Genomic DNA, 24,840 nt, shown 5'->3' with positions numbered 1-24,840 from the left:
TTGATCCCATCGACGCGGTTGTCGGTTTTGGGAATAATACTAGACACAGAACTACAAAGAGTTTTTTTTTTTTTTTTTTTTCTTCCAGTGGAAAAGGCTCTGGAGATCCAGAGTCTGGTCAAACAAACTCCGAGACCAGCAAGAGTGTCATTTCATCAATACATTCGGTTGCTGGAAAAGATGGTTGCGGCCTGCGAGGCCAATCAATTTGGCAGGTTCCATGCCAGAATGTTCCAGAGGGACCTGTTGGACAAGTGGTCCGGTTCCCACCTACACATACACCGGAGGATAATCCTATCTTCCAAGACCAGAATCTCACTCCTGTGGTGGCTGCGCAGTTCTCACCTCATAGAGGGGCGCAGGTTCGGTATTCAGGACTGGATCCTAGTGACCACGGATGCAAGCCTCCGAGGCGGTGGGGTGGGGGGTTGGGGTGTGCAGTCACTAAGGGGGAAAATTTCCAAGGAAGATGGTCAAGTTTGGAAACTTGTCACCACATAAACGGTCTAGAGTTTAGGTCCGTTTACAACGATTTTATACAACAAAAAGCAGAACACCAATGGCAGAAGCCACGAGGAATTTCCGCTGGGCGAAAAACAAACAAACATACAAGCGCTTTGTCAGCGATGTTCGTTCCAGGAGTGGACGACTGGGAAGCAGACTTCCTCAGCAGGCGATCTCCATCCAGGAGAGGGGAGACCTCCTCCAAGTAGCCTTCGAAGGGGTGACATGTCGTTAGGATTTCCTCAAGTAGGAATGATGGCATCTCGTCTCAACAAGAAGCTTCAGAGTTCCAGGTCAAGGGACCCTCAAACAGTAACAGTGAATGGAATTGGTGATACCGTGGGTGTTTTCAGTCGATATATGTATTCCCTACGTTTTCTCTTGTTCCAAAAGTTCTGGGTTCATAAAAATGAAATTCGGGCGGGCCTCATGGTCCCAGACTGGCCAAGGAGAGCTTGGTATCCAGATCTCAGGAATTGCTCATAGGAGATCCCTGGCCTTTTCCTTTTGCACGAGGACCTGTTGCGGCAGTGGCCATGCGTGTATTAGGACTTACCGCGGCTACGTTTGACGACATGGCGGTTGAACACCAGATATTAGTCCGTATTCCCACGGAAGTAGTTCCCACACTTATTTGGATTAGAAAAGTGGTAACGTCTAATCATTACTACCGGTTTTGGAGAAAATAAGTTTCTTGGTGTGAATCCAAGATGACTCCTACGGCAGAGTTTTCAGTAATTAAGATCGGCCTTATCGGTTTTCTTTCAGAATCAATTGGACTCCCTTTCAGAAGTTCATACTGTCGTGAAGGGAGAGTTGCACATCCAACCTAATTTTGTGTACCGTGTGGCACTAGGGGATCTTAATGGGGTGTTCCAGTTCCTTCAATCACATTGGTTTGAACTTTTCCATTAGGCGGAGTGAAATTCCTCACTTGTAAAGTGGTCGCCAGGTTGGCCTTGGCATACGCAAGGCGAGTGTCTGAGTTAGCGGTCTGGTCTCACAAGAGACCTTATTTGATCTTCCATGAAGATAGAGCAGAGTTGGAAACTCGTCAACATTTTCTACCATAGGTGGTTTCTTCTTTCCACATGTACCAACCTTTTGTGGTGCCGGTGGCTACGGACGCCTTTGTTGAATCGAAGTCTGTGCATGTGGTCAGAGTTTTGAAAATTTATGTCGCCAGGACGGCTCCGTTTAGGAACACAGCCTCTGTTTGTCCTGTTTGCTCCCAGCAAGATTGGATGTCCTGCTTCCAAGCAGACCGTTGTGTGCTGGATCCGTGGTACGATTCAGCATGTTGATCTTACGGCAGGATTGCCGTTACCAAAATAGGTGAATGCCCGTTCTACTAGAACGGTGGGCTCGTCCGGGGCGGTTGACCGGGAAGTCTCGGCATTGCAACTTTGCCGAGCAGCTATTTAGCGAACAATTGGGCTAAGTTTTACACTGTTAATGCCTTGGCCGAGGTTGACCTCACGTTTGGTCATTCGGTACTGCAGAGTCGTCTGCACTCTCCTGCCCATTGTAGAGCTTTGGTATAACCCCATGGTTCTTGAAGTGACCCCAGCATCCTCTAGGACGTATGAGAAAATAGGATTTTAATACCTACCGGTAAATCCTTTTCTCTTAGTCCGTAGAGGATGCTGGGTGCCTGTCCCAGTGCGTACTGTATCTGCAGATATTGGTTGTGGTTACTCACAGGTTGTGTTACGTTTTTTGTCCGCATATTACTGAAAATTCTTCATGCCGTTGGCTTGTGTTCTGTTGAATGCCACGTTCTGCGGCATGCTTGAGGTGTGAGCTGGTAAGATGCTCACCGTGGTTTAACTTTAAATCCTTTCCTCGAAAATGTCCGTCTCCCTGGGCACAGTTCCTTAAACTAGAGTGTGGAGGAGGGGCATAGAGGGAGGAGCCAGGTCACACCATTTGAAAGTGTTAAAGTGCCCATGTCTCCTGCGGATCCCGTCTATACCCCATGGTTCTTGAAGTGACCCCAGCATCCTCTACAGATTAAGAGAAAATATTTACCGGTAGGTATTAAAGTCCTATTTTTTGCTGCACGCCTTCGGTGCCCACCATCCTGGTTTTCAATATAGGAAGGGGGGCACCAATTCACTTTCTGGCAAAGGGCTAATTACGGCTCTGGTGCTGAGTGTCTTGTATGCTATCCCCCATTGCAACACTTTTGTAGTGTCCATATCAAGTCTGTGTTTTAATATTTTAATAATTAATAAGCTTAATAACCTTTATTCCGATGGGACCCAGAAAATGACAGGTAGGACCCCAATTTTTAAAAGTGACGGGTCCCTGGGACCCACTTTATTTTGGGCTCAGCGCAATCACTGTGACACAGTTGCTTCTGACGAGGAATCTACAACTTAGGTTGATGTCCCTGACCTAGTGGAGGCTATTAAGCTGATTCTACAAATCGATGATTGTAGATCCCACTACTGCGTCTACGAAACCTGATAAGTTTAAACGTCAGAAGGTAACTAAAGTAGTCTTACCGCATTCTCACCATTTAGTAGACATACGTCACGAACCCTGGTCTTCTCTAGGGAAATTTTTTTCCCTGTCTAAAAGATGCTAGCTCGTTATCCTCTCCCTGCTGAGTTGTGTAACAAGTGGGAAAATTCACCGCTGGTTGACGCGCATGTCACCTGTCTTGTGATGTCATCTACTCTGCCTGTCACCATGGCAACCTCACTGAAGGAACAGACAGAAAAGCGTGTGGAAGGATGCCTGAAGTCCATTTACTCCCTTATAGGTACTGTACATAGACCCACTATAGCAGCCTCCTGGGCCGCAAAAGGAATTGAAGCATGGGTTCAGGCAATAGAGGATGAGCTGCCTCAGGAAATATCTGATCCTGCCAGACAATATCTATCTGTCTCATATTACCACCGCCTCCCAATATATTCAGGATGTGTCCTCTGAGGCAGGTGTAATGGCGCCCAAGGCGTCGACTATGTCCATCCTGGCTCGCTGAAATCTGTGGTTGAGGTCATGGAAGGTGGACCTGGGCTCCAAAATGACCTTGGAGGTACTTCCTTTTAAGGGAGACATCCTATTTGGGTAAGATCTGAATAAGATCATGACTGAGTTAGCGGCTGTTAAAAGTACATTTCTCCCGGATACTAATCCTTCTGCACAGAAGACAAAAAGTACCACTTTTCGTTACTTTCGACCTCAAGGGAAAACAAAAGGTCAGACATACCCGAGACAAGCTCGTGCTCCCAAAACCACTAAGCCCAAAACAATCCTGGGCCGCCCGTCAGCCTGCTTCCAAACAAGACAAGCCTGCTGCATGACTGGGCAAGCCTCCCCCTTGGGGATCCCAGGGTGGGAGGCCGACTTCTGCAGTTCACCCAGGTCTGGTTAAAAACCACTTCAGATGCATGGGTGCGAGAAGTCGTCTCTCACGGGTACGCAGTCTCTTTCAAGAGACGTCCCCCTCACCAGTTCTGCGCGATGGTTATTCCTTCGGACCAGTTGAAGGCTCAAGCTCTACACCTGGTTGTTCCCTCCTGGATACAGGAGTGGTTGTGCCAGTACCCCTGTCCCCGAGAGGCGGAGGATACTATTCGACCCGGTTTCTAGTCCCGAAACCCAATGGGTCTTTCCGGCCTATACCCAACCTCAAATCACTGAACAAATTTGTGAGAGCGTCCCAAGTTCTGTATGGAAACGCTGCGCTCGATTGAAGTGGCCATGGAACCTGGAGATTCTATGATATCCCTGGATATACAAGATGCTTATCTGTATATACCTATTGCCATATCGCATCAGCAATATCTGCGGTTTGCTATTGGCAACCTTCACTATCAGTTCCAGGCTATGCCGTTTGGACTGGCCACGGCCCCATGGATCTTTACCAAGTTTATGGCCATTATTACGGCTCATCTGCGTCGTCAGGAAATCAGGATCCTGCTGTACCTGCACGACTTGCTGATCCTGCCGAACTCCCAAGATGTCCTCCTCGGTCATCTGCAACTGACGGTACGCTTCCTACAAGCCCACGGAATGGCTGGTCCCTGCTCGGAGCATGGTGTACCTGGGAGCACTGCTGGGGACACACAGCCGAAGACTGTTTCTGTCTCCAGAGAAAGTCCTGAAGCTTCAGGACAGGATCAGATACTTCCTTTGTCGCCCAAGAGTGTCGATACACTTGGTGATGCAAGTACTAGGCCACATGGTGTCGGCTTTTGACATGGTAGAGTGCACTCAATTTCATTCCCGCCCTCTGCATAGGTTAATCCTTTCCAAGTGGGATGGCCTGCCTCATCGGATCATGTCTCAAATGATCTCCTTGACTCCAGAGGTTTGTCTGTCACTGAGCTTGTGGCTGCAGGATCAGCAGTTGAGCAGGGGCTCAACCTGGGTCCTACTGACTACGGATGCCAGTCTGAGGGGTTGGGGCGCGGTGCTAGAGCAACACTCTCTAGGGTCTGTGGACCAAGAAGGTATCTCTACTCCCGATAAACATTCTGGAATTGCGGGCAGTGATTTCAGTGCTTTGACTCTTGCCCTGCCTCTGATACATAACAGGCCTGTTCAAGTACAATCAGACAATGCCACCATGGTGGCATATATAAACCATCAAGGCGGCTCTAGAAGCCGCATGGCAATGATGGAAGTGTCAAAAATCCTACGTTGGGCAGAACGCCATCTGCCAGCAATATCAGTGGTGTTCATTTCCGGAGTCCTCGACTGGGAAGTGGATTTCCTCAGTCGTCAGGATGTACGGAGAGTGGAGTCTTAGTCAGAAAGTCTTTCAACTCCTAGTGGACAAGTGGGGTCTACCAGATGTAGACCTGATAGCGTCCCAACACAATCACAAAGTTCCGGTCTTTGGCTCAAGAACAAGGGATCATCAAGCAGCATTCGTGGATGCACTGGCAATTCCATGGACCTTTCGGCTGCCCTACGTGTTACCTCCAGTCTGGCTTTTGCCCAGGGTACTACGGAAGTTCAAGCAAGAAGGAGGAAAACTACTCCTAGTCGCTCCAGCGTGGCCCAGACGGCATTGATTCTCAGACCTTCAGGGTCTGTCGATAGAGGGTCCTCTTCTACGTCCTTGACGCCCAGACCTCCTCGTTCAGGGCCCTTGTGTCTACCCGGAGCTGGCCAGATTGGCTTTGAAGGCGTGGCTCTTGAATCCTCACTCCTGAGGGCCAAAGGATTCCCGAGGCGGTTATCCAAACTACGCTAAAGGCCCGCAAACCGGCTTCAGCACGGATTTATTATAGGGTCTGAAATTTTTACTTCACCTGGTGTGCTGCTAAGAATTACGATGCTTCCAAGTTTAGTACTTACAGACTTCTGGCTTTTTTGCAACAAGGCCTGGATTTTGGACTTCGTCTGGCCTCCCTCAAGGTTCACATATCTGCATTGTCTGTGTGGTTCATACTTTCACTCTGGGCGTACTGTGGATTCAGCCTCCCCATGTCCCTCCTGTGGCTTCATGGTATTTGTCTGTTTTCCTGAATGCCCTGCAAGAGTCTCCATTTGAACCTCTTGAGTCAGTGGACCTTAAATGGCTCACAGCCAAGGTCCTGTTCCTGCTGGCTATTGCATCTGCTAGAAGGGTGTCTGACTTTGGCTCTTCGTCTCGTCCACCCTTTTTGATATTTCATTGTGATCGAGCAGTTCTTAGAACTCGCCCTGGTTAATTACCCAAGGTGGTTTCGTCTTTTCAGCTTAATCAAGAGATTGTGGTTCCAGCCTTCATCTCTCCTGAATTGTTCTCCAAAAAGTGGTTTTTGGATGTAGTATGGGCTCTCTGTATTTATGTGGAGAAGACTGCCTCTATCAGGAGATCAGATACCCTCTTTGTACTGTTTGGTTTCCAGAAACGTGGCTGCCCTGCGAATAAGCAAATCTTGGCCAGATGGATTAGAATGGTGATTGCACAAGCATATGCATAGTCTGGACTCCCAACTCCTGCTACTATTCTAGCCCATTCTACTCGGTCTGTTGGACCTTCTTGGGCGGCCCGTCGTGGTGCGTCCGCAGAACAATTGTCCAAAGCGGCTACGTGGTCCTCTGTGAACACGTTCATCAGGTTCTATGCCTTTGATTCTTCCGCCTCCCTGGATACTTCCTTTGGACGTTGGGTTCTCATATCCGCTACAGTTTGTCCCCTCCCTTGAGGAAATGCTTTACGAAATCCCCGTTGTATTCCCTGTGAAACACTGTGTACCCCGCTGTAGAAAAAGATTTTCGACAGCTGCAGGTGGCGATGCCCATAGACCACAGCAGGGACAGAGCGGTTACTAACTGTGGCATGTGTTGGCTCCTGACAGCGCTGGGGATCTTGCGGGACTAGCGAGATCCCGCCCATGCGCAGAGGGAGCCGGCCGGGAGGGGGATATAGTGTCAGCTCTGAGCTGACGCGCTCTGTATTCAGGGAGACATCGCTGGATGGAGGAGCGGGCAGACAAGATTTTGATACAGCTCGTCGATATCCCTTCCTGCTTCGCCTCGGTAATGAGGCGAAGCAGAAAGTGTTATAGCGCGCTGCTATAATACATTTTCCTGTATGAACCACATCTGTACTTAGTAGGTGGTTACGGGTTAAGGCTTGGAAACACTCAACTCAACCCAAAGCAGAGACTGGATTAGCGGTTTGCACTATTTCATAGTTCTCTGCGCCCCTTTTTAGTCCGTTCCAACACACAGTTCTGCTGTGGGTATGCCAATTAGCTTGATTGGCTAATGAGACAAAGAGCTCTAAAGAGCTTGAAAGTCCTGGTTTGGGTGCTTTGGGCGGCAGTCTTTTTAACTCATTATTTTCTTGCACCTCCTGAGGCTGCAAGGAAAATGCGGCTGCCGAGGCTAATGGGCGTATATCGGAGATACTATTGAATAACTGACAGACACCCATTCCTTTAGACTGCCCGCAAGTGGCGTGTGCCACAATTGAATCTGCACCTTTAAATTATATTTTGTGTAAAGGCAAAATGACTTATTGGCTCTGTTAATTGTTATGCTTGTACCTGTAGTAGCTTTAACTAGTGACCAAGAATCAGCGACTTAACTGGCTAATACATTTGCCAAAAATGGGGGGAATTTAATTGTTTTCGCTGCACGCAGCAGTGTTGCACTCCTAATAGCAGCTATTTATTTGTTTCTGCTAATTGGCATGATAGCATGATTTGTGCTTGCAGCCTCCTGAGGTGGCAAGCAGAAATTGTCGAAGTTGAGGTTTTGAGCACCCAAATTGCAGTTTGGGCGTGCTAATCTGGACTTTAGACAGGTATAGCAGCTTTACGTGGCTAAATCCTGTCTTTTTGGACGCGACATGTGCAGGAAAGATCCCATAGGTATGCAATTAGTTAGGACCTGGGGAAAAACATTTCCCCCTTTCTCTAACGTCCTAAGTGGATGCTGGGGACTCCGTAAGGACCATGGGGAATAGCGGCTCCGCAGGAGACTGGGCACAAAAGTAAAGCTTTAGAACTACCTGGTGTGCACTGGCTCCTCCCCCTATGACCCTCCTCCAAGCCTCAGTTAAGATTTTGTGCCCGAACGAGAAGGGTGCACACTAGGTGGCTCTCCTGAGCTGCTTAGTGAAAAGTTTAGTTTTAGGTTTTTTATTTTCAGTGAGACCTGCTGGCAACAGGCTCACTGCATCGAGGGACTAAGGGGAGAAGAAGCGAACTCACCTGCGTGCAGAGTGGATTGGGCTTCTTAGGCTACTGGACATTAGCTCCAGAGGGACGATCACAGGCCCAGCCATGGATGGGTCCCAGAGCCGCGCCGCCGGCCACCTTACAAAGACAGAAGAGGTCCGGAAAATCGGCGGCAGAAGACGTCCTGTCTTCAACAAGGTAGCGCACAGCACTGCAGCTGTGCGCCATTGCTCTCAGCACACTTCACACTCCGGTCACTGAGGGTGCAGGGCGCTGGGGGGGGCGCCCTGAGACGCAATAAAAACACCTTGGATGGCAAAAAATGCATCACATATAGCTCCTGGGCTATATGGATGCATTTAACCCCTGCCAGAATACATAGAAAAACGGGAGATAAGGCCGCTGATAAGGGGGCGGAGCCTATCGCAGCACACTGGCGCCATTTTCCCTCACAGCTCCGTTGGAGGGAAGCTCCCTGGCTCTCCCCTGCAGTCACTACACTACAGAAAGGGTTAAAAAAGAGAGGGGGGGCACTAATTACGCGCAGTATTAAAGATACAGCAGCTATAAGGGGAAAAACACTTATATAAGGTTATCCCTGTGTATATATATATATAGCGCTCTGGTGTGTGCTGGCAAACTCTCCCTCTGTCTCCCCAAAGGGCTAGTGGGGTCCTGTCCTCTATCAGAGCATTCCCTGTGTGTGTGCTGTATGTCGGTACGTTTGTGTCGACATGTATGAGGAGAAAAATGATGTGGAGACGGAGCAGATTGCCTGTAATAGTGATGTCACCCCCTAGGGGGTCGACACCTGAGTGGATGAACTGTTGGAAGGAATTACGTGACAGTGTCAGCTCTGTATAAAAGACAGTGGTTGACATGAGACAGCCGGCTACTCAGCTTGTGCCTGTCCAGACGTCTCATAGGCCGTCAGGGGCTCTAAAGCGCCCGTTACCTCAGATGGCAGATATAGACGCCGACACGGATACTGACTCCAGTGTCGACGGTGAAGAGACAAATGTGACTTCCAGTAGGGCCACACGTTACATGATGGAGGCAATGAAAAATGTTTTACACATTTCTGATAATACGAGTAACACCAAAAAGGGGTATTATGTTCGGTGAGGAAAAACTACCTGTAGTTTTCCTGAATCTGAGAAATTAAATGAGGTGTGTGATGATGCGTGGGTTTCCCCCGATAACAACTGATTTCTAAAATGTTATTGGCATTGTATCCTTTCCCGCAGAGGTTAGGGTGCGTTGGGAAACACCCCCTAGGGTGGATAAAGCGCTCACACGCTTGTAAGGGCTCTACCCTCTCCTGAGATGGCCGCCCTTAAGGATCCTGCTGATAGAAAGCAGGAGGGTATCCTAAAATGTATTTACACACATACTGGTGTTATACTGCGACCAGCAATCGCCTCAGCCTGGATGTGCAGTGCTGGGTTGGCGTGGTCGGATTCCCTGACTGAAAATATTGATACCCTAGATAGGGACAGTATATTTTTGCCTATAGAGCATTTAAAAGATGCATTTCTATATATGCGTGATGCACAGCGGAATATTTGCCGACTGGCATCAAGTCTAAGTGCGTTGTCCATTTCTACCAGTAGAGGGTTATGGACACGACAGTGGTCAGGTGATGCGGTTTTCAAACGGCATTTGGAACATGAGAAGACGCCGTATTATCAGGCGCAGTCTTTTCGTGGACAAGCGGGCAAAAGGTTCCTCATTTCTGCCCCGTGACAGAGGGAGAGGAAAAAGGCTGCAGAAATCAGCCAGTTCCCAGGAACAGAAACCCTCTCCCAAGCCCTCAGTATGACGCTGGGGCTTTACAAGCAGAATCAGGCACGGTGGGGGGCCCGTCTCAATGAATTTCAGCGCGCAGTGGGCTCACTCGCAAGTAGACCCCTGGATCCTTCAGGTGATATCTCAGGGGTACAAATTGGAATTCGAGACGTCTCCCCCTCGCCGTTTCCTAAAGTCGGCTTTACCGATGTCTCCTTCTGACAGGGAGACAGTTTTGGAAGCCATTCACAAGCTGTATTCCCAGCAGGTGATAATCAAGGTACCCCTCCTGCAACAGGGAACGGGGTATTATTCCACACTGTTGTGGTACCGAAGCCGGACGGCTCGGTGAGACCGATTCTAAATCTAAAATCTTTGAACACTTACATACAGAGGTTCAAATTCAAGATTGAGTCACTCAGAGCAGTGATTGCGAACCTGGAAGAAGGGGACTACATGATGTCTCGGGACATCGAGGATGCTTTACCTTCATGTCCAAATTTACCCTTCTCACCAAGGGTACCTCAGGTTTATGGTACAGAACTGTCACTATCAGTTCAGACGCTGCCGTATGGATGGTCCACGGCACCCCGGGCCTTTACCAAGGTAATGGCCGAAATGATGATATTCCTTCGAAGGAAGGGAATTTTAGTTATCCCTTACTTGGACGATTCCCTGATAAGGGTAAGATCCAGGGAACAGTTGGAGGTCGGTGTAGCACTATCTCAGGTAGTGTTGCGGCAGCACGATTGGATTCTCAATATTCCAAAATCGCAGCTGGTTCCGACGACTCGTCTTCTGTTCCTAGGGATGATCCTGGACACAGTCCAGAAAAAGGTGTTTCTCCCGGAGGAGAAAGCCAGGGAGTTATCCGAGCTAGTCAGGAACCTCCTAAAACCGAGCCAAGTCTCAGTGCATCAATGCACAAGGGTTCTGGGTAAAATGGTGGCTTCCTACGAAGCAATCCCATTCGGCAGATTCCACGCAAGAACTTTCCAGTGGGACCTGCTGGACAAATGGTCCGGGTCGCATCTTCAGATGCATCAGCGGATAACCCTGTCACCAAGAACAAGGGTGTCCCTCCTGTGTTGGTTGCAGAGTGCTCATCTTCTAGAGGGCCGCAGATTCGGCATTCAGGACTGGGTCCTGGTGACCACGGATGCCAGCCTGCGAGGCTGGGGAGCAGTCACACAGGGAAGGAATTTCCAGGGCTTATGGTCAAGCCTGGAGACATCACTTCACATAAATATCCTGAAGCTAAGGGCCATTTACAATGCTCTAAGCTTAGCAAGACCTCTGCTTCAAGGTCAGCCGGTGTTGATCCAGTCGGACAACATCATGGCAGTCACCCACGTAAACAGACAGGGTGGCACAAGAAGCAGGAGGGCAATGGCAGAAGCTGCAAGGATTCTTCGCTGGGCGGAAAATCATGTGATAGCACTGTCAGCAATTCCGGGAGTGGACAACTGGGAAGCAGACTTCCTCAGCAGACACGACCTCCACCCGGGAGAGTGGGGAATTCACCCAGAAGTCTTCCACATGATTATAAACCGTTGGGAAAAACTCGACAGGTATTGCGCCAGGTCAAGGGACCCTCAGGCAATAGCTGTAGACGCTCTGGTAACACCGTGGGTGTACCAGTCAGTGTATGTGTTCCCTCATCTGCCTCTCATACCCAAGGTACTGAGATTGATAAGATGGAGAGGAGTAAGCACTATATTCGTGGCTCCGGATTGGCCAAGAAGGACTTGGTAACCGGAACTTCAAGAGATGCTCACGGAGGATCCGTGGCCTCTACCTCTATGAAGGGACCTGCTCCAGCAAGGACCCTGTCTGTTCCAAGACTTACCGCGGCTGCGTTTGACGGCATGGCGGTTGAACGCCGGATCCTGAAGGAAAAAAGGCATTCCGGATGAAGTCATCCCTATCCTGATCAAAGCCAGGAAGGATGTAACCGCAAAACATTATCACCGCAATTGGCGAAAATATGTTGCGTGGTGCGAGGCCAGTAAGGCCCGACGGAGGAAATTCAACTGGGTCGATTCCTACATTTCCTGCAAACAGGAGTGTCTATGGGCCTGAAATTGGGGTCCATTAAGGTTCAAATTTCGTCCCTGTCAATTTTCTTCCAAAAAGAACTAGCTTCAGTCCCTGAAGTTCAGACGTTGTAAAAGGGGTACTGCATATACAGCCTCCTTTTGTGCCTCCAGTGGCACCTTGAGATCTCAATGTAGTTTTTGGGTTCCAAAAGTCACATTGGTTTGAACCACTTAAATCTGTGGAGTTAAAATATCTCGCATGGAAAGTGGTCATGCTGTTGGCCCTGGCCTGGGCCAGGCGCGTGTCAGAATTGGCGGCTTTATCCTGTAAAAGCCCTTATCTGATTTTCCATTCGGACAGGGCGGAATTGAGGACTCGTCCTCAGTTTCTCCCTAAGGTGGTTTCAGCGTTTCACCTGAACCAACCTATTGTGGTGCCTGCGGCTACTAGGGACTTGGAGGATTCCAAGTTGCTAGACGTTATCAGGGCCCTGAAAATATATGTTTCCAGGACGGCTGGAGTCAGAAAATCTGACTCGCTGTTTATCCTGTATGCACCCAACAAGCTGGGTGCTCCTGCTTCTAAGCAGACTATTGCTCGTTGGATTTGTAGTTCAATTCAGCTTGCACATTCTGTGGCAGGCCTGCCACAGCCAAAAAAATCTGTAAATGCCCACTCCACAAGGAAGATGGGCTCATCTTGGGCGGCTGCCCGAGGGGTCTCGGCTTTACAACTTTGCCGAGCAGCTACTTGGTCAGGAGCAAATACGTTTGTAAAATTCTACAAAATTGATACCCTGGCTGAGGAGGACCTGGAGTTCTCTCATTTGGTGCTGCAGAGTCATCCGCACTCTCCCGCCCGTTTGGGAGCTTTGGTATAATCCCCATGGTCCTTACGGAGTCCCCAGCATCCACTTAGGACGTTAGAGAAAATAAGAATTTACTTACCGATAATTCTATTTCTCGTAGTCCGTAGTGGATGCTGGGCGCCCATCCCAAGTGCGGATTGTCTGCAATACTGGTACATAGTTATTGTTACCAAAAAATCGGGTTATTGCTGTAGTGAGCCATCTTTTCTAGAGGCTCCTCTGTTATCATGCTGTTAACTGGGTTTAGATCACGAGTTATACGGTGTGATTGGTGTGGCTGGTATGAGTCTTACCCGGGATTCAAAATCCTTCCTTATTGTGTACGCTCGTCCGGGCACAGTATCCTAACTGAGGCTTGGAGGAGGGTCATAGGGGGAGGAGCCAGTGCACACCAGGTAGTTCTAAAGCTTTACTTTTGTGCCCAGTCTCCTGCGGAGCCGCTATTCCCCATGGTCCTTACGGAGTCCCCAGCATCCACTACGGACTACGAGAAATAGAATTATCGGTAAGTAAATTCTTATTATTTCTCCCACAATTATTTTAACCCCGATTCAGTGTAATTTTGTAACAAATATGCAGATTTGTTAATAAAATCATACTGAACAAGCAGCTCAGGGTGGTTGGTGTCATAATACGATCAGTTATCGTAGCGACACCCATGGCATTGCTGTAGCCAATGGAGAGAAGGGAAGGGGGTCATGGGTTTGGCGTGGCAATCCAGTGGCTGCTGGGTTGGCAGAGTCCAGCAGCTGATAGCATCAGATGTCCAAAAATAAGTAATTGAATAAATTTGGGATGATGCTACCCTTGACATTATATCGGACTTTATAGTAAAAGTGATTTTCTTTTTTTCTCACATTTTATGACCCTCAGGCTAAGGGTTCTGTATGTGACAATAAAACATAATCCCTAGTCAACAAAAGAATATTTGCATCTGTATGCATAACGTCTCTACCATCTTGTTTTTGAGATGCCTCATTTGTAAGCCTTTATGCATGACTGTTCTTTCTCGTTTCGTGAATTTTAGACTTAGGGGGTAATTCAGACTGGATCGTGGGAGCGATTGCAGTCTGAACTCCTTTTGTGGAGTGCACTTGTGCACCCTGGGAGCCCAGTAAGATGCTAAAAGCATATCAGGGCTGCGATCGCCTCTGCCTGATTGACAGGCAGAGGCGGTCGTGGGGCGGAGGTGGGTTCGTGTCCGGACTGTTGCGGGGGGTAGGCTGCGGCGGCTGCTAGACGTCACACACAGGCGATGAAACCCTGTACGTGGCGGGTAGTCACCTGCCAGCGCGCATGAGCTGCTCAGTGGGTGCAATAGCTTTGCACCCTTGCCGGGGAGATGTGTGTGTGTGTGTGGGGGGGGGGGGGGGTAGGCCCTGCCATGCGGTCCGGACTAGCCTTGTGCTGGGCGTCCTCCCGCATGTCAGAGAATCTGATCGTAGCACATCTACAATCAGATCTGAATATTAGGCCCATTGCTCTTCTGTGTAGGAGTCACATCCAATTGTTTTATCTTTCCAATGGTGTGTAACTGCTGCACCAAAAACATGTTCTAAGTTGTCATTTATTCCAAACTTCTGCTCATCTTATAGGTCAATGGCCCAGATGGCATACTACAGAATGGCACAGTCGATGATGGTGTGGGAAAAACAAGCCAATTGTTGGGTGAGCTGAACTTTGAAGAAGATGAAGAGGATACATACTATACAAAGGACCTTCCTGTTCATGCCTGCAGGTGGGACTCTTTATACATTTTTTTTTAAGCTACCAGACCGAAGCACATGGTTTAGGACTTGTTCAGGTATGCTTTCATTAACCACCCAATTGCACTCCTTTTCACTAACCATGGCAGGATATACATTTGGATGTTAATATCCCCCAGAACGGCAAATTGTGTTCATCTTCATCGCAAGTTTTGCTTTGCACCCCATAGCAGGATAACTTGTAATACCAGGGCAACCATAATTGCAGCAATCTCTCCCTCAGAAAGAGAATATTAAAAAATTTAGTTTAATGTGACAAAAAAATACCAATGCTTACTGAATTAAAATTGTTATAAGAATTGACACAGAAATACAAAATCAAATTAAATGCAATCCGTAATGGTCACATAGCTTTGACCTAATCTGGTGTATGTGAAAAACTATACACCCTATTCACACCTAAAAGTGCACCCAGACATGGCTTCAGAAAGAGACAAGTAGAGGAGATGAGAGTATACACCTTTGGCTAAGTTTAATAGGGTGTAATTTCGGAAAACGCGTGATTTTTCCCCGAAAATCGCACATGTAATAGATTGCGGTTTTGTTCAAATCTTTTAACATTTACCAAAAATCGCAAGTGAAAAAATCGCATACAGATGTTTTCCCATTGAAAACAATGAAAATCGCAAATGTAATAGGATGCAATTTTTTCACTTGCACACAACACCTTACCAAAATTCGCCAGAATAGACCAGGTTTAGACTTGCGATTTTTGGAGAAGCATGCACAGATCAGTGTGATCCGTGCATGCTTCTGTCTGTAAAAGTAAAGAAAGTGTTAAAAATGTAAAAAAAAAAAAAAAAATGACGTGCAGGTTTCCCCCAAAAGAATAACCAGCCCCGGGCTCTTTTGAGCCGGTCCTGGTTGCAAAAATATGGGGGAAAAAATTGACTGGGGTTCCCCGTATTTAAACAACCAGCGCCGGGCTTTTGGGCCGGTTCTGGTTCCAAAATTACGGGGGACAAAAGAAGTATGGGTCCCCTGTATTTTTTAAACCAGCACCACTAGCCAGGGAGATAATGCGACAGCCGGTGGACACTTTTATACAGGTCCCTGGGGCCGCATCATCACTCCCGCCAGCTAGTTACCCCTGGCTGGGGATCCCTGGGGGGGATGGGGACCCCTAAAATAAAGGGGTCCCCGCCCCTCTATGCCGGGAATGAAGCACGGAGCTATGGCCGACATTCCCTAGGCTGTGGGTAGCGACTTCATAGCTTTTTGTGTAAAATAAATAAATAAAATACAATAACATTAAAAATGTAATATTGTCTTTTGTTGTGGATCTACAAGTCCCAACAAGCCTCCCTGCATGCTGGTACTTGGAGAACCACAAGTACCAGCATGCAGGGAATTAACGGGCCCGCTGGTACCTGTAGCTCCACAACAAAAGTAATACCCCAAAAAACACAAGACACACACACCGTGAAAGTGTATTTACACATACAGTACATGCACACTTACACACTCGCACATACTTACCTAGTATCCCACGCAGCACCTCGGTCCTCTAGCCCATGTAGAATCTATTGGGGTACCTGTAAAAAAAATAAAAAAAAAATACAAAGAAAAGGCCCCCAATATACTCGCCTAGAATCCTGTGTAGATCGGTCCTCTTCTTTCATGGGTTAAAAAAAATCAAAACGCAAAAACCCGTACCCTCGAGCTAAAGGGGATCCATGTGTAAACATGGATCCCCTTTCTCCGAATGCTGGGAGCCCCATGACTCCTGTCACTAGAAGACCCGGCAGCCAATCAGGGAGTGGTGTCATGTCCTAGCGCTCTCCTGATTGACAGGCCAGGAGTGCACAGCCAATCAGGTGGAGCACACCGCAATTTACCAACCATTGATTATAAAAGAGGACTGCTATCCTCCGTTATAGCCGGTGCACTCTGCCTGATTTGGCTTTGCTCTCCTGGCCTGTCAATCAGGAGAGCACTATGACAAGGTAAAACGGCTTATTCCATCAGGCATGAGTACGTGACCTTGAGTAATCCTGATCTTCTGACACAGATTGGTTTTGGGATTCAAGCAAAATATGCATTCCCCACATTGCGGAACATACAGAGGGATAACTGTGTCTCCATCTTTAACTCTTGTACCACCTTCTCCCACACTCTGTACAATTACTTTTACGGCGTGTGTCTCTAGTGGTTTTTTGGGGTATTTCTTTTGTTGTGGAACTACAGGTACCAGCATGACCGTTAATTCCCCGCATGCTGGTACTTCTGGTTCTCCAAGTACCAGTATGTGGGGGAGGCTTATTGGGACTTATAGTTCCACAACAAAAGACAATATAAATTTCTCTGACGTCCTAGTGGATGCTGGGTACTCCGTAAGGACCATGGGGTATAGACGGGCACCGCAGGAGATTGGGCACTCCAAAAGAAAGATTAGGTACTATATCTGGTGTGCACTGGCTCCTCCCTCTATGCCCCTCCTCCAGACCTCAGTTAGTATCTGTGCCCGGCCAGAGCTGGATGCACCCTAGGGGCTCTCCTGAGCTTCCTAGAAAAGAAAGTATTTGTTAGGTTTTTTATTTTCAGTGAGATCTGCTGGCAACAGACTCGCTGCTACGTGGGACTGAGGGGAGAGAAGCGAACCTACCTGCTTGCAGCTAGCTTGGGCTTCTAAGGCTACTGGATACCATTAGCTCCAGAGGGATCGAACACAGGCCCAGTCCTCGGTCGTCCGGTCCCGGAGCCGCGCCGCCGTCCCCCTTGCAGAGCCAGAAGAATGAAGAGAAGTTGAAAATCGGCAGCTGAAGACTCCGGTCTTCATTAAGGTAGCGCACAGCACTGCAGCTGTGCGCCATTGCTCCCACAGCACACCACACACTCCGGTCACTGATGGGTGCAGGGCGCTGGGGGGGGGCGCCCTGGGCAGCAATTAGATTACCTTCCTTGGCGAAAAGCACATAATACATCTGATAAACTGTATATGTGCATTAACCCCCGCCATTAAAGTACATAAAAGGACAGAAGCCCGCCGCTGAGGGGGCCGGGCCTTCTTCCTCAGCACACCGGCGCCATTTTCTCTTCACAGCTCAGCTGGAAGGAAGCTCCCCAGGCTCTCCCCTGCAATATCCTGGTACACAAAGGGTAAAAAAAGAGAGGGGGGGCACATAAATTTAGGCGCAAAACTGTGTATATAAGCTGCTATAGGGGAAAAATCACTCAGTATAGTGTACATCCCTGTATTATATAGCGCTGGGGTGTGTGCTGGCATACTCTCTCTCTGTCTCTCCAAAGGGCCTGGTGGGGGAACTGTCTTCAAATAGAGCATCCCCTGTGTGTGTGGTGTCGGTACGCGTGTCGACATGTCTGAGGTAAAAGGCTCCTCTAAGGAGGTGATGGAGCGGATATGTGTGTGGGAGGGTGTCTCCGTCGACAACGCCGACACCTGTTTGGATATGTGTAAGTGCTGAGGTAAAATTATTGCACAAAAGGTTAGGGAACAGAAAGGAAATCTACCCTGGTCTGTCCCTATGTCACAGAGTCCTTCAGAGTCTCTCTATGTTCACTATCCAAAATAACAAAGTATCGACACGGAGTTTAACTCCACTGTCGACTACGATAATGCAGAGTTACAGCCAAAAGGGCTAAAAGATATTCAATATATGATTATTGGAATAAAAGATGATTTGCATATCACTGATGACTCATCTGTCCCTGACACGAGAGTACACATGTTAAGGGGAAGAATGCTGAGGTAAATTTCCCTCCTCTCATGAGGAAAAAGAGCGGGAATCTCCAGACAAGAGACGGCAGCTTCCCACAAGAGAATTCTCAGGCTGTATCCTTTCCCCACTAGGGCCAGGATGTGTTGAGAATCTTCCCCTTGGGTGTCCTGTTTGCGCTAGCTATTCTCAGGGATCCTGCAGATAGTGTACACATTATAGTATACTACCCAGACCGGCGATTGTGTCGGCATGGGTTTATAGCGCTGTGGCAGCATGGACAGGTACCTTATCAGCAGAGATTGAGACCCTAGTATGCATATACATATTTTAAGATGCTGTCTTAAGTGATAGATATATAATTATAAAGCATGCCCAAAGGGACATGAGTATACTGGGTCCTAGAGACAAAATCTATGTCTATTTCTGCTTGACATGTCCTGTAGAATATACATTGGACAGATGATGCCGACTTAAGAGGCATATGGAAGGCTGAGGATTGTGTGGAGAAAGGTTCTCGGGCCTGGTCTCCTCAGCTATAGCTGGTAATTCTGATATTTTGCCTTATATTCCTGCACAGCCTAGGAAAGCACGACATTATTAAATGCAGCTTTTCGAATAAAGAAACAAGAAAGTCTGAGGTGCGTCCTTTCTTGTCAGAGCCGGGGGCAGAGGAAAGAAGCTGTACAACACAGCTAGTCCCCAGGAACAGAAGTCCTCCCCGGCCTCTACAAAAATCCACCGCATGTCGCCGGGGCTCCACAGGCGGAGCTAGGCCCGGTGGGGACACGCCTTCGTAAGTTCAGCCACAAGTGGGTTCACTCCCTGTTAGATCCCTGGGCAATAGAAATTGTATCGCAGGGATACAGGCTGGACTGTGAGAAGATGCCCCCTCACCGAGGACCCGGCGGGCTTCCCCCCAAGAGAGGGAGCCAGTGTTAACTGCAATTTGTAAATTGTATCATCAACAGGTGGTGGTCAAGGGTCCCCTCCTTCAACAAGAGGGTGTTATTATTCGACCATGTTATAATCCCAAAACCAGACGGTTCGGTTAGACCCATATTGTATTAAAATCCCTGAACATATACCTGAAAAGGTTCAGGTTCAAGATGGAATCGCTAAGAGCGGTCATTGCAAGCCTGAAATGAATCGGGACATAAGGGATGCATACCTTCGTGTCCCCATTTATCCACCTCATCAGGCGTACCTCAGAATTGCGGTACGGGATTGTCATTACCAATTTCACCAAGGTAATGGCGGATATGATGGTGCTCCTGCGGAAGCAAGGTGTCACTATTATCACATACTTGGATGATCTCATAAAAGCGAGATCAAGAGAGCAGTTGCTGGACAGCGTATCACCTTCTCTGGAAGTGAAACAGCAACACGACTGGATTCTATATATTCCGAAGTCGCAGTTGGTTCCTACAGCTCATCTGCCTCGCCTAGGCATGATCTTAGACACAGACCAGAAGAAGGTTTATCTCCCGATAGAGAGAGCTCAGGAGCTCATGGCACTGGTCAGGAATCCATTGAAAACCAAAACAGGTGTCAGTGCATCACTGCACTCGAGTCCTGGGAAGGATGATGGCATCATACGAGGCCATCCCCTTCGGCTGGTTCCATGCAAGGACAATGGAACTTACTGGACAAGTGGTCCGGATCACATCTTCAGATGCATCGGTTAATCACCCTATCCCCCAGGGCCAGGGTGTCTCTCTTGTGGTGGCTGCGGAGTGCTCACCTTCTCGAGGGCCGCAGATTCGGCATTCAGGACTGGGTCCTCGTGACCACGGATGCAAGCCTCCGAGGGTGGGGGGCAGTTACACAGGGAAGAAAATTCCAAGGTTTGTGGTCAAGCCAACAGACTTGCCTTCACATCAGTATCCTGGAACTAAGGGCCATAGACAACGCCCTAAGTCAAGCGGAGTTCCTGCTTCGCGACCAACCGGTTCTGATCCAGTCAGACCGCAGGGGCTCATGTAAACCGCCAGGGTGGAACAAGGAGCAGGGTGGCGAGGGTAGAAGCCACCAGAATTCTTCGCTGGGCGGAGAATCAAGTAAGCGCACTGTCAGCAGTGTTCATTCCGGGAGTGGACACGACCTCCACCCGGGAAGGTGGTGACTTCATCAGGAAGTCTTCACGCAGTTTTGCAAATTGATGGAAACTGCCTCAGGTGGACTACATGGCGTCCCACCTCAATAAAAAGATAAAAAAGGTTTTACGCTGGGTCATGGGACTCTCAGGCGATAGCTGTGGTCGCACTAGTAACACCGTGGGTGTTCCAGTCGGTCTATATATTCCCTCCTCTTCCTCTCAGACCCAAGGGCTGAGAATTGTAATAAACGGAGGAGTGTGAACAATATTCTTTGCTCCGGATTGGCCAAGAAGGACTCTGTACCCGGAACTGCAAGAAATGCTCTCAGAGGACCCATGGCCTCTGCCTCTCAGTCAGGACATGTTGCAACAGGGACACTGTCTGATCCTAGACTTACCGCGGCTGCGTTGGACGGCATGGCGGTTGGACGCCGGATCCTAGCGGAAAAGGGCATTCCGGATGCAGTTATTCCTACGCTGATAAAGGCTAGGAAAGACGTGACAGCAAGACTTTTTCACTGTATATGGCGAAAATAGGTTGCTTGGTGTGTGGCCAGGAAGGCCCTACAGAGGAATACCAGGGGGGTCGATTCCTGCACTTCCTACAGTCAGGAGTGACTATGGGCCTAAAATTAGGATCCATAAAGGCCAAGATTTCGGCCCTATCCCTTTTTCTCTCAAAAAGAACTGGCTTCACTGCCTGAAGTTCGGACGTTGTTACAGGGGTGCTGCATATTCAGCCCCTTTTGTGCCTCCAGTGGCACCTTGGGATCTTAACGTGTGTTGGATTCCTAAAATCCCACTGGTTTGAGCCACTTAAGACCGTGGAGCTAAAATATCTCACGTGGAAAGTGGTCATGCTTTTGGCCTTAGCTTGGACTAGGAGTGTGTCAGAATTGGCGGCTTTGTCATGTAAAAGCCCATATCTGATCTTCCATATGGAAAGGCCAGAATGGAGGACTCGTCCCCAATTTCTCCCTAAGGTGGTATCATCGTTTCATTTGAACCAACCTATTGTGGTGCCTGCGACTACTAGGGACTTGGAGGATTCCAAGTTGCTGGACGTAGTCCGGGCCCTGAAAATTTATGTTTCCAGGACGGCTAGAGTCAGAAAAACCTGACTCGCTATTTATCCTACATGCACCCAACAAACTGGGTGCTCCTGCTTCAAAGCAGACTATTGCTCGCTGGATCTGTAGCACGATTCAGCTTGCACATTCTGCGGCTGGACTGCCGCATCCTAAATTAGTAAAAGCCCATTCCACGAGGAAGGTGGGCTCTTCTTGGGCGGCTGCCCGAGGGGTCTCGGCTTTACAACTTTGCCGAGCTGCTACTTGGTCGGGTTCAAACACTTTTGCAAAATTCTACAAGTTTGATACCCTGGCTGAGGAGGACCTTGAGTGCAGCATTCGGTGCTGCAGAGTCATCCGCACTCTCCCGCCCGTTTGGGAGCTTTGGTATAATCCCCATGGTCCTTACGGAGTACCCAGCATCCACTAGGAGGTCAGAGAAAATAAGAATTTACTCACCGGTAATTCTATTTCTCGTAGTCCGTAGTGGATGCTGGGAGCCCGTCCCAAGTGCGGTCTCTCTGCAATACATGTATATAGTTATTGCTTAACTAAAGGGTTATTGTATGAGCCATCTATTGAGAGAGGCTCAGTTATTGTTCATACTGTTAACTGGGTATAGTTATCACGAGTTATACGGTGTGGCTGGTATGAGTCTTACCCTGGATTCCAAATCCTTTCCTAGTAATGTCAGCTCTTCCGGGCACAGTTTCCCTAACTGAGGTCTGGAGGAGGGGCATAGAGGGAGGAGCCAGTGCACACCAGATATAGTACCTAATCTTTCTTTTAAGAGTGCCCAGTCTCCTGCGGAGCCCGTCTATACCCCATGGTCCTTACGGAGTACCCAGCATCCACTACGGACTACGAGAAATAGAATTACCGGTGAGTAAATTCTTATTTTTTTTCTCTGCTTTTACACACAAAGCAATGAAGTCGCCACCCAGAGCTCAGTGGTGGCGGCCAGATTCCAGGGCTTCATCCCTGGCCCTTTGGTGGCTGGAGGTGGGGATCCCTTTATTTTAGGGGTCCCCATTTACCCAGGGAACCCCGGCCAGGGGTGACTAGTTGGGTTGAATGATGCTACGGCCGCAGGGACCTGTATAAAAGTGTCCCCCCGGCTGCGGCATCACCTCCTTGGCTAGTGGAGCCTGGTGCTGGTTTCAAAAATACGGGGGACCCCTACTTTCTCTTACGTCCTAGAGGATGCTGGGGTTCCATTTAGTGCCATGGGGTATAGACTGGTCCCTTGGGAGCCATGGGCACTTTAAGAGTTTAATAGTGTGGGCTGGCTCCTCCCTCTATGCCCCTCCTACCAGACTCTGTTTAGAAAATGTTCCCTGGGAGCCGGTTACAGCTAGCGAAGCTCCTAGGAGTTTTTCTAGTTTTATTGTTTTTCTAAGAGTTAGGTACAGGAAGGCTGCTGCTTCGTGGGACTTAGTGGAGGAGTAGGAACCAACTCTAGAAGTTAATGGTTCTCTATCTCTGCTGACAGGACACTGAGCTCCTGAGGGTGCTGATCGCAAGCCCACGAGGCGACCGCTCACTCCCGCAGCACAGCCGCCACCCCCTAACCGAGCCAGAAGAAAGAAGAGGATACAGACTCTGATACAGGGGACGGTGATGGGGATATGCAGGGGGGAGATGCATTCCTTGCTAAGGAGGTGCAACTCATGATTGAGGCTATTAGGGACATTTTACACATTATTGAAAAAGTACCTGAGCAGGTAGAGGAGGTTTACTTTACAGACAATAAGAAATCCTCCCTTACCTTCCCTGCTTCTAGGGAGTTAAACTCCTTGTTTGAAAAATTCTGGGAAAACCCACAGAAAAAATTCCAGATTCCAAAAAGGGTTCTCATTGCTTGTCCCCTTCCCTGAGGAGGAAAGGAAAAAGTGGGAAAACCCGCCTATAGTTGATGCTTCTGTATCTAGATTGTCTAAAAAGGTGGTTTTACCTGTCCCTGATTCAATGGCTTTGAAAGAACCGGCTGACCGTAAGATTGAGACTACGCTCAAATCACTAATACACATCTACAGGCGTGACTTTAAGGCCCACGATTGCTTGTGCATGGATTTCTAAAGCCATAGTAAAGTGGTCAGGCACATTACTAGAGGATTTAGATACTATGGATAGGAGTGACATTGACTTGTTTTTACGTCACATACAAGATTCTGCAGGTTTCATGGTGGAGGCCATGAAGGACCTTGGCCACCTAATGCAAGGGCTTCTTCCATGGCTGTCTCGGCACTCAGAGGACTCTGGCTACGCCAATGGTCTGTGGATGCAGAATCCAAGAGGAGTGTGGAGAACCTACCCTTCACAGGTCAGGCTCTGTTTGGGGACGTGTTGGACGCGTGGATCTCCATGCCAACTGCGGGTAAGTCAACCTTTCCTTCCCTCAGCAGCGCCACCAGCTAGGAAATCTTATCCTACGTCTACGATGCAGTCCTTTCGGACCGTGAAAGTTAAAAAGTCCAAACCTCTACTTGAGGGAATTCAAATTCAAGATGGAGTCTGAGAGCGGTGATCTCAGTTCTGGAGGAGGGGGAATTCCTGGTATCCCTGGATATCAAGGATGCGTACCTAAACGTTCCGATCTGGCCGCCTCACCAGGCTTATCTGAGATTTGTGCTGCTAGACTGTCACTATCTGTTCCAGGCGCTGCCATTTGGCCTCTCCACAGCACCGAGGGTGCACCAAAGTCATGGCAGAGATGATGCACCTCATCCACAAGCAGGGAGTGAACATTATTCCATATCTGGATGTTCTGCTGATAAAAGCATCTTCCAGGGAGAACCTGTTATAGAGCATTGCTCTCTCAACTCGACTACTCCAGGATCACGGGTGGATACTGAACCTTCCAAAGTCACATTTAGAACCGACAAGGAGACTGTCCTTCCTGGGGATGATCCTCGACACGGAAGTACAGAGGGTGTTTCTCCCGGTGGAGAAAGCGTTGGTGATCCAGTCAATGGTCCGGGATGTCCTGAAGCCTGCCCGGGTATCGGTTCATCAATGCATTCGCCTTCTGGGGAAGATGGTAGCCTCCTACGAGGCTCTACAATACGGAAGATTTCATGCACGGTCCTTCCAACTGGATCTCCTGGACAAATGGTCGGGATCTTATCTTCACATGCACCAGCGGATAAGTCTGTTGCCGAAAGCCAGAATTTCACTCCTCTGGAGGGACGAAGGTTCGGGATTCAGAATTGGATCCTTCTAACCACGGATGCAAGTCTTAGAGGTTGGGGAGCAGTCACCCAAGGGGAAAACTTCCAAGGAAAGTGGTTAAGTATGGAATCCATCCTTCCGATAAATATTCTGAAACTAAGGGCCGTGTACAACGGCCTTCTACAAGCGGCACATCTTCTACAAGATCAAGTCATTCAGGT

The 24,840-nt window shown here is 48.7% G+C and overlaps 1 protein-coding gene across 1 annotated transcript in view; it reads left to right on the top strand.

The window, feature by feature from the left end:
* UPF1 (UPF1 RNA helicase and ATPase) overlaps nucleotides 1–24,840 on the top strand; it is a 477,022-nt gene that overhangs the window by 20,724 nt on the left and 431,458 nt on the right. Inside the window, exon 2 of the mRNA XM_063955016.1 lies at nucleotides 14,433–14,575. Within this exon, the coding sequence (XP_063811086.1) occupies nucleotides 14,433–14,575 (143 nt within the window). The remainder of the gene's footprint in view (nucleotides 1–14,432; nucleotides 14,576–24,840) is intronic.

Source organism: Pseudophryne corroboree, chromosome 1 (assembly GCF_028390025.1).
Source record: "Pseudophryne corroboree isolate aPseCor3 chromosome 1, aPseCor3.hap2, whole genome shotgun sequence".
Classification (NCBI taxonomy): domain Eukaryota; kingdom Metazoa; phylum Chordata; class Amphibia; order Anura; family Myobatrachidae; genus Pseudophryne; species Pseudophryne corroboree.
Note: the sequence above shows the minus strand (reverse complement) of the source record. Positions and strands in the feature narration are given on the sequence as shown.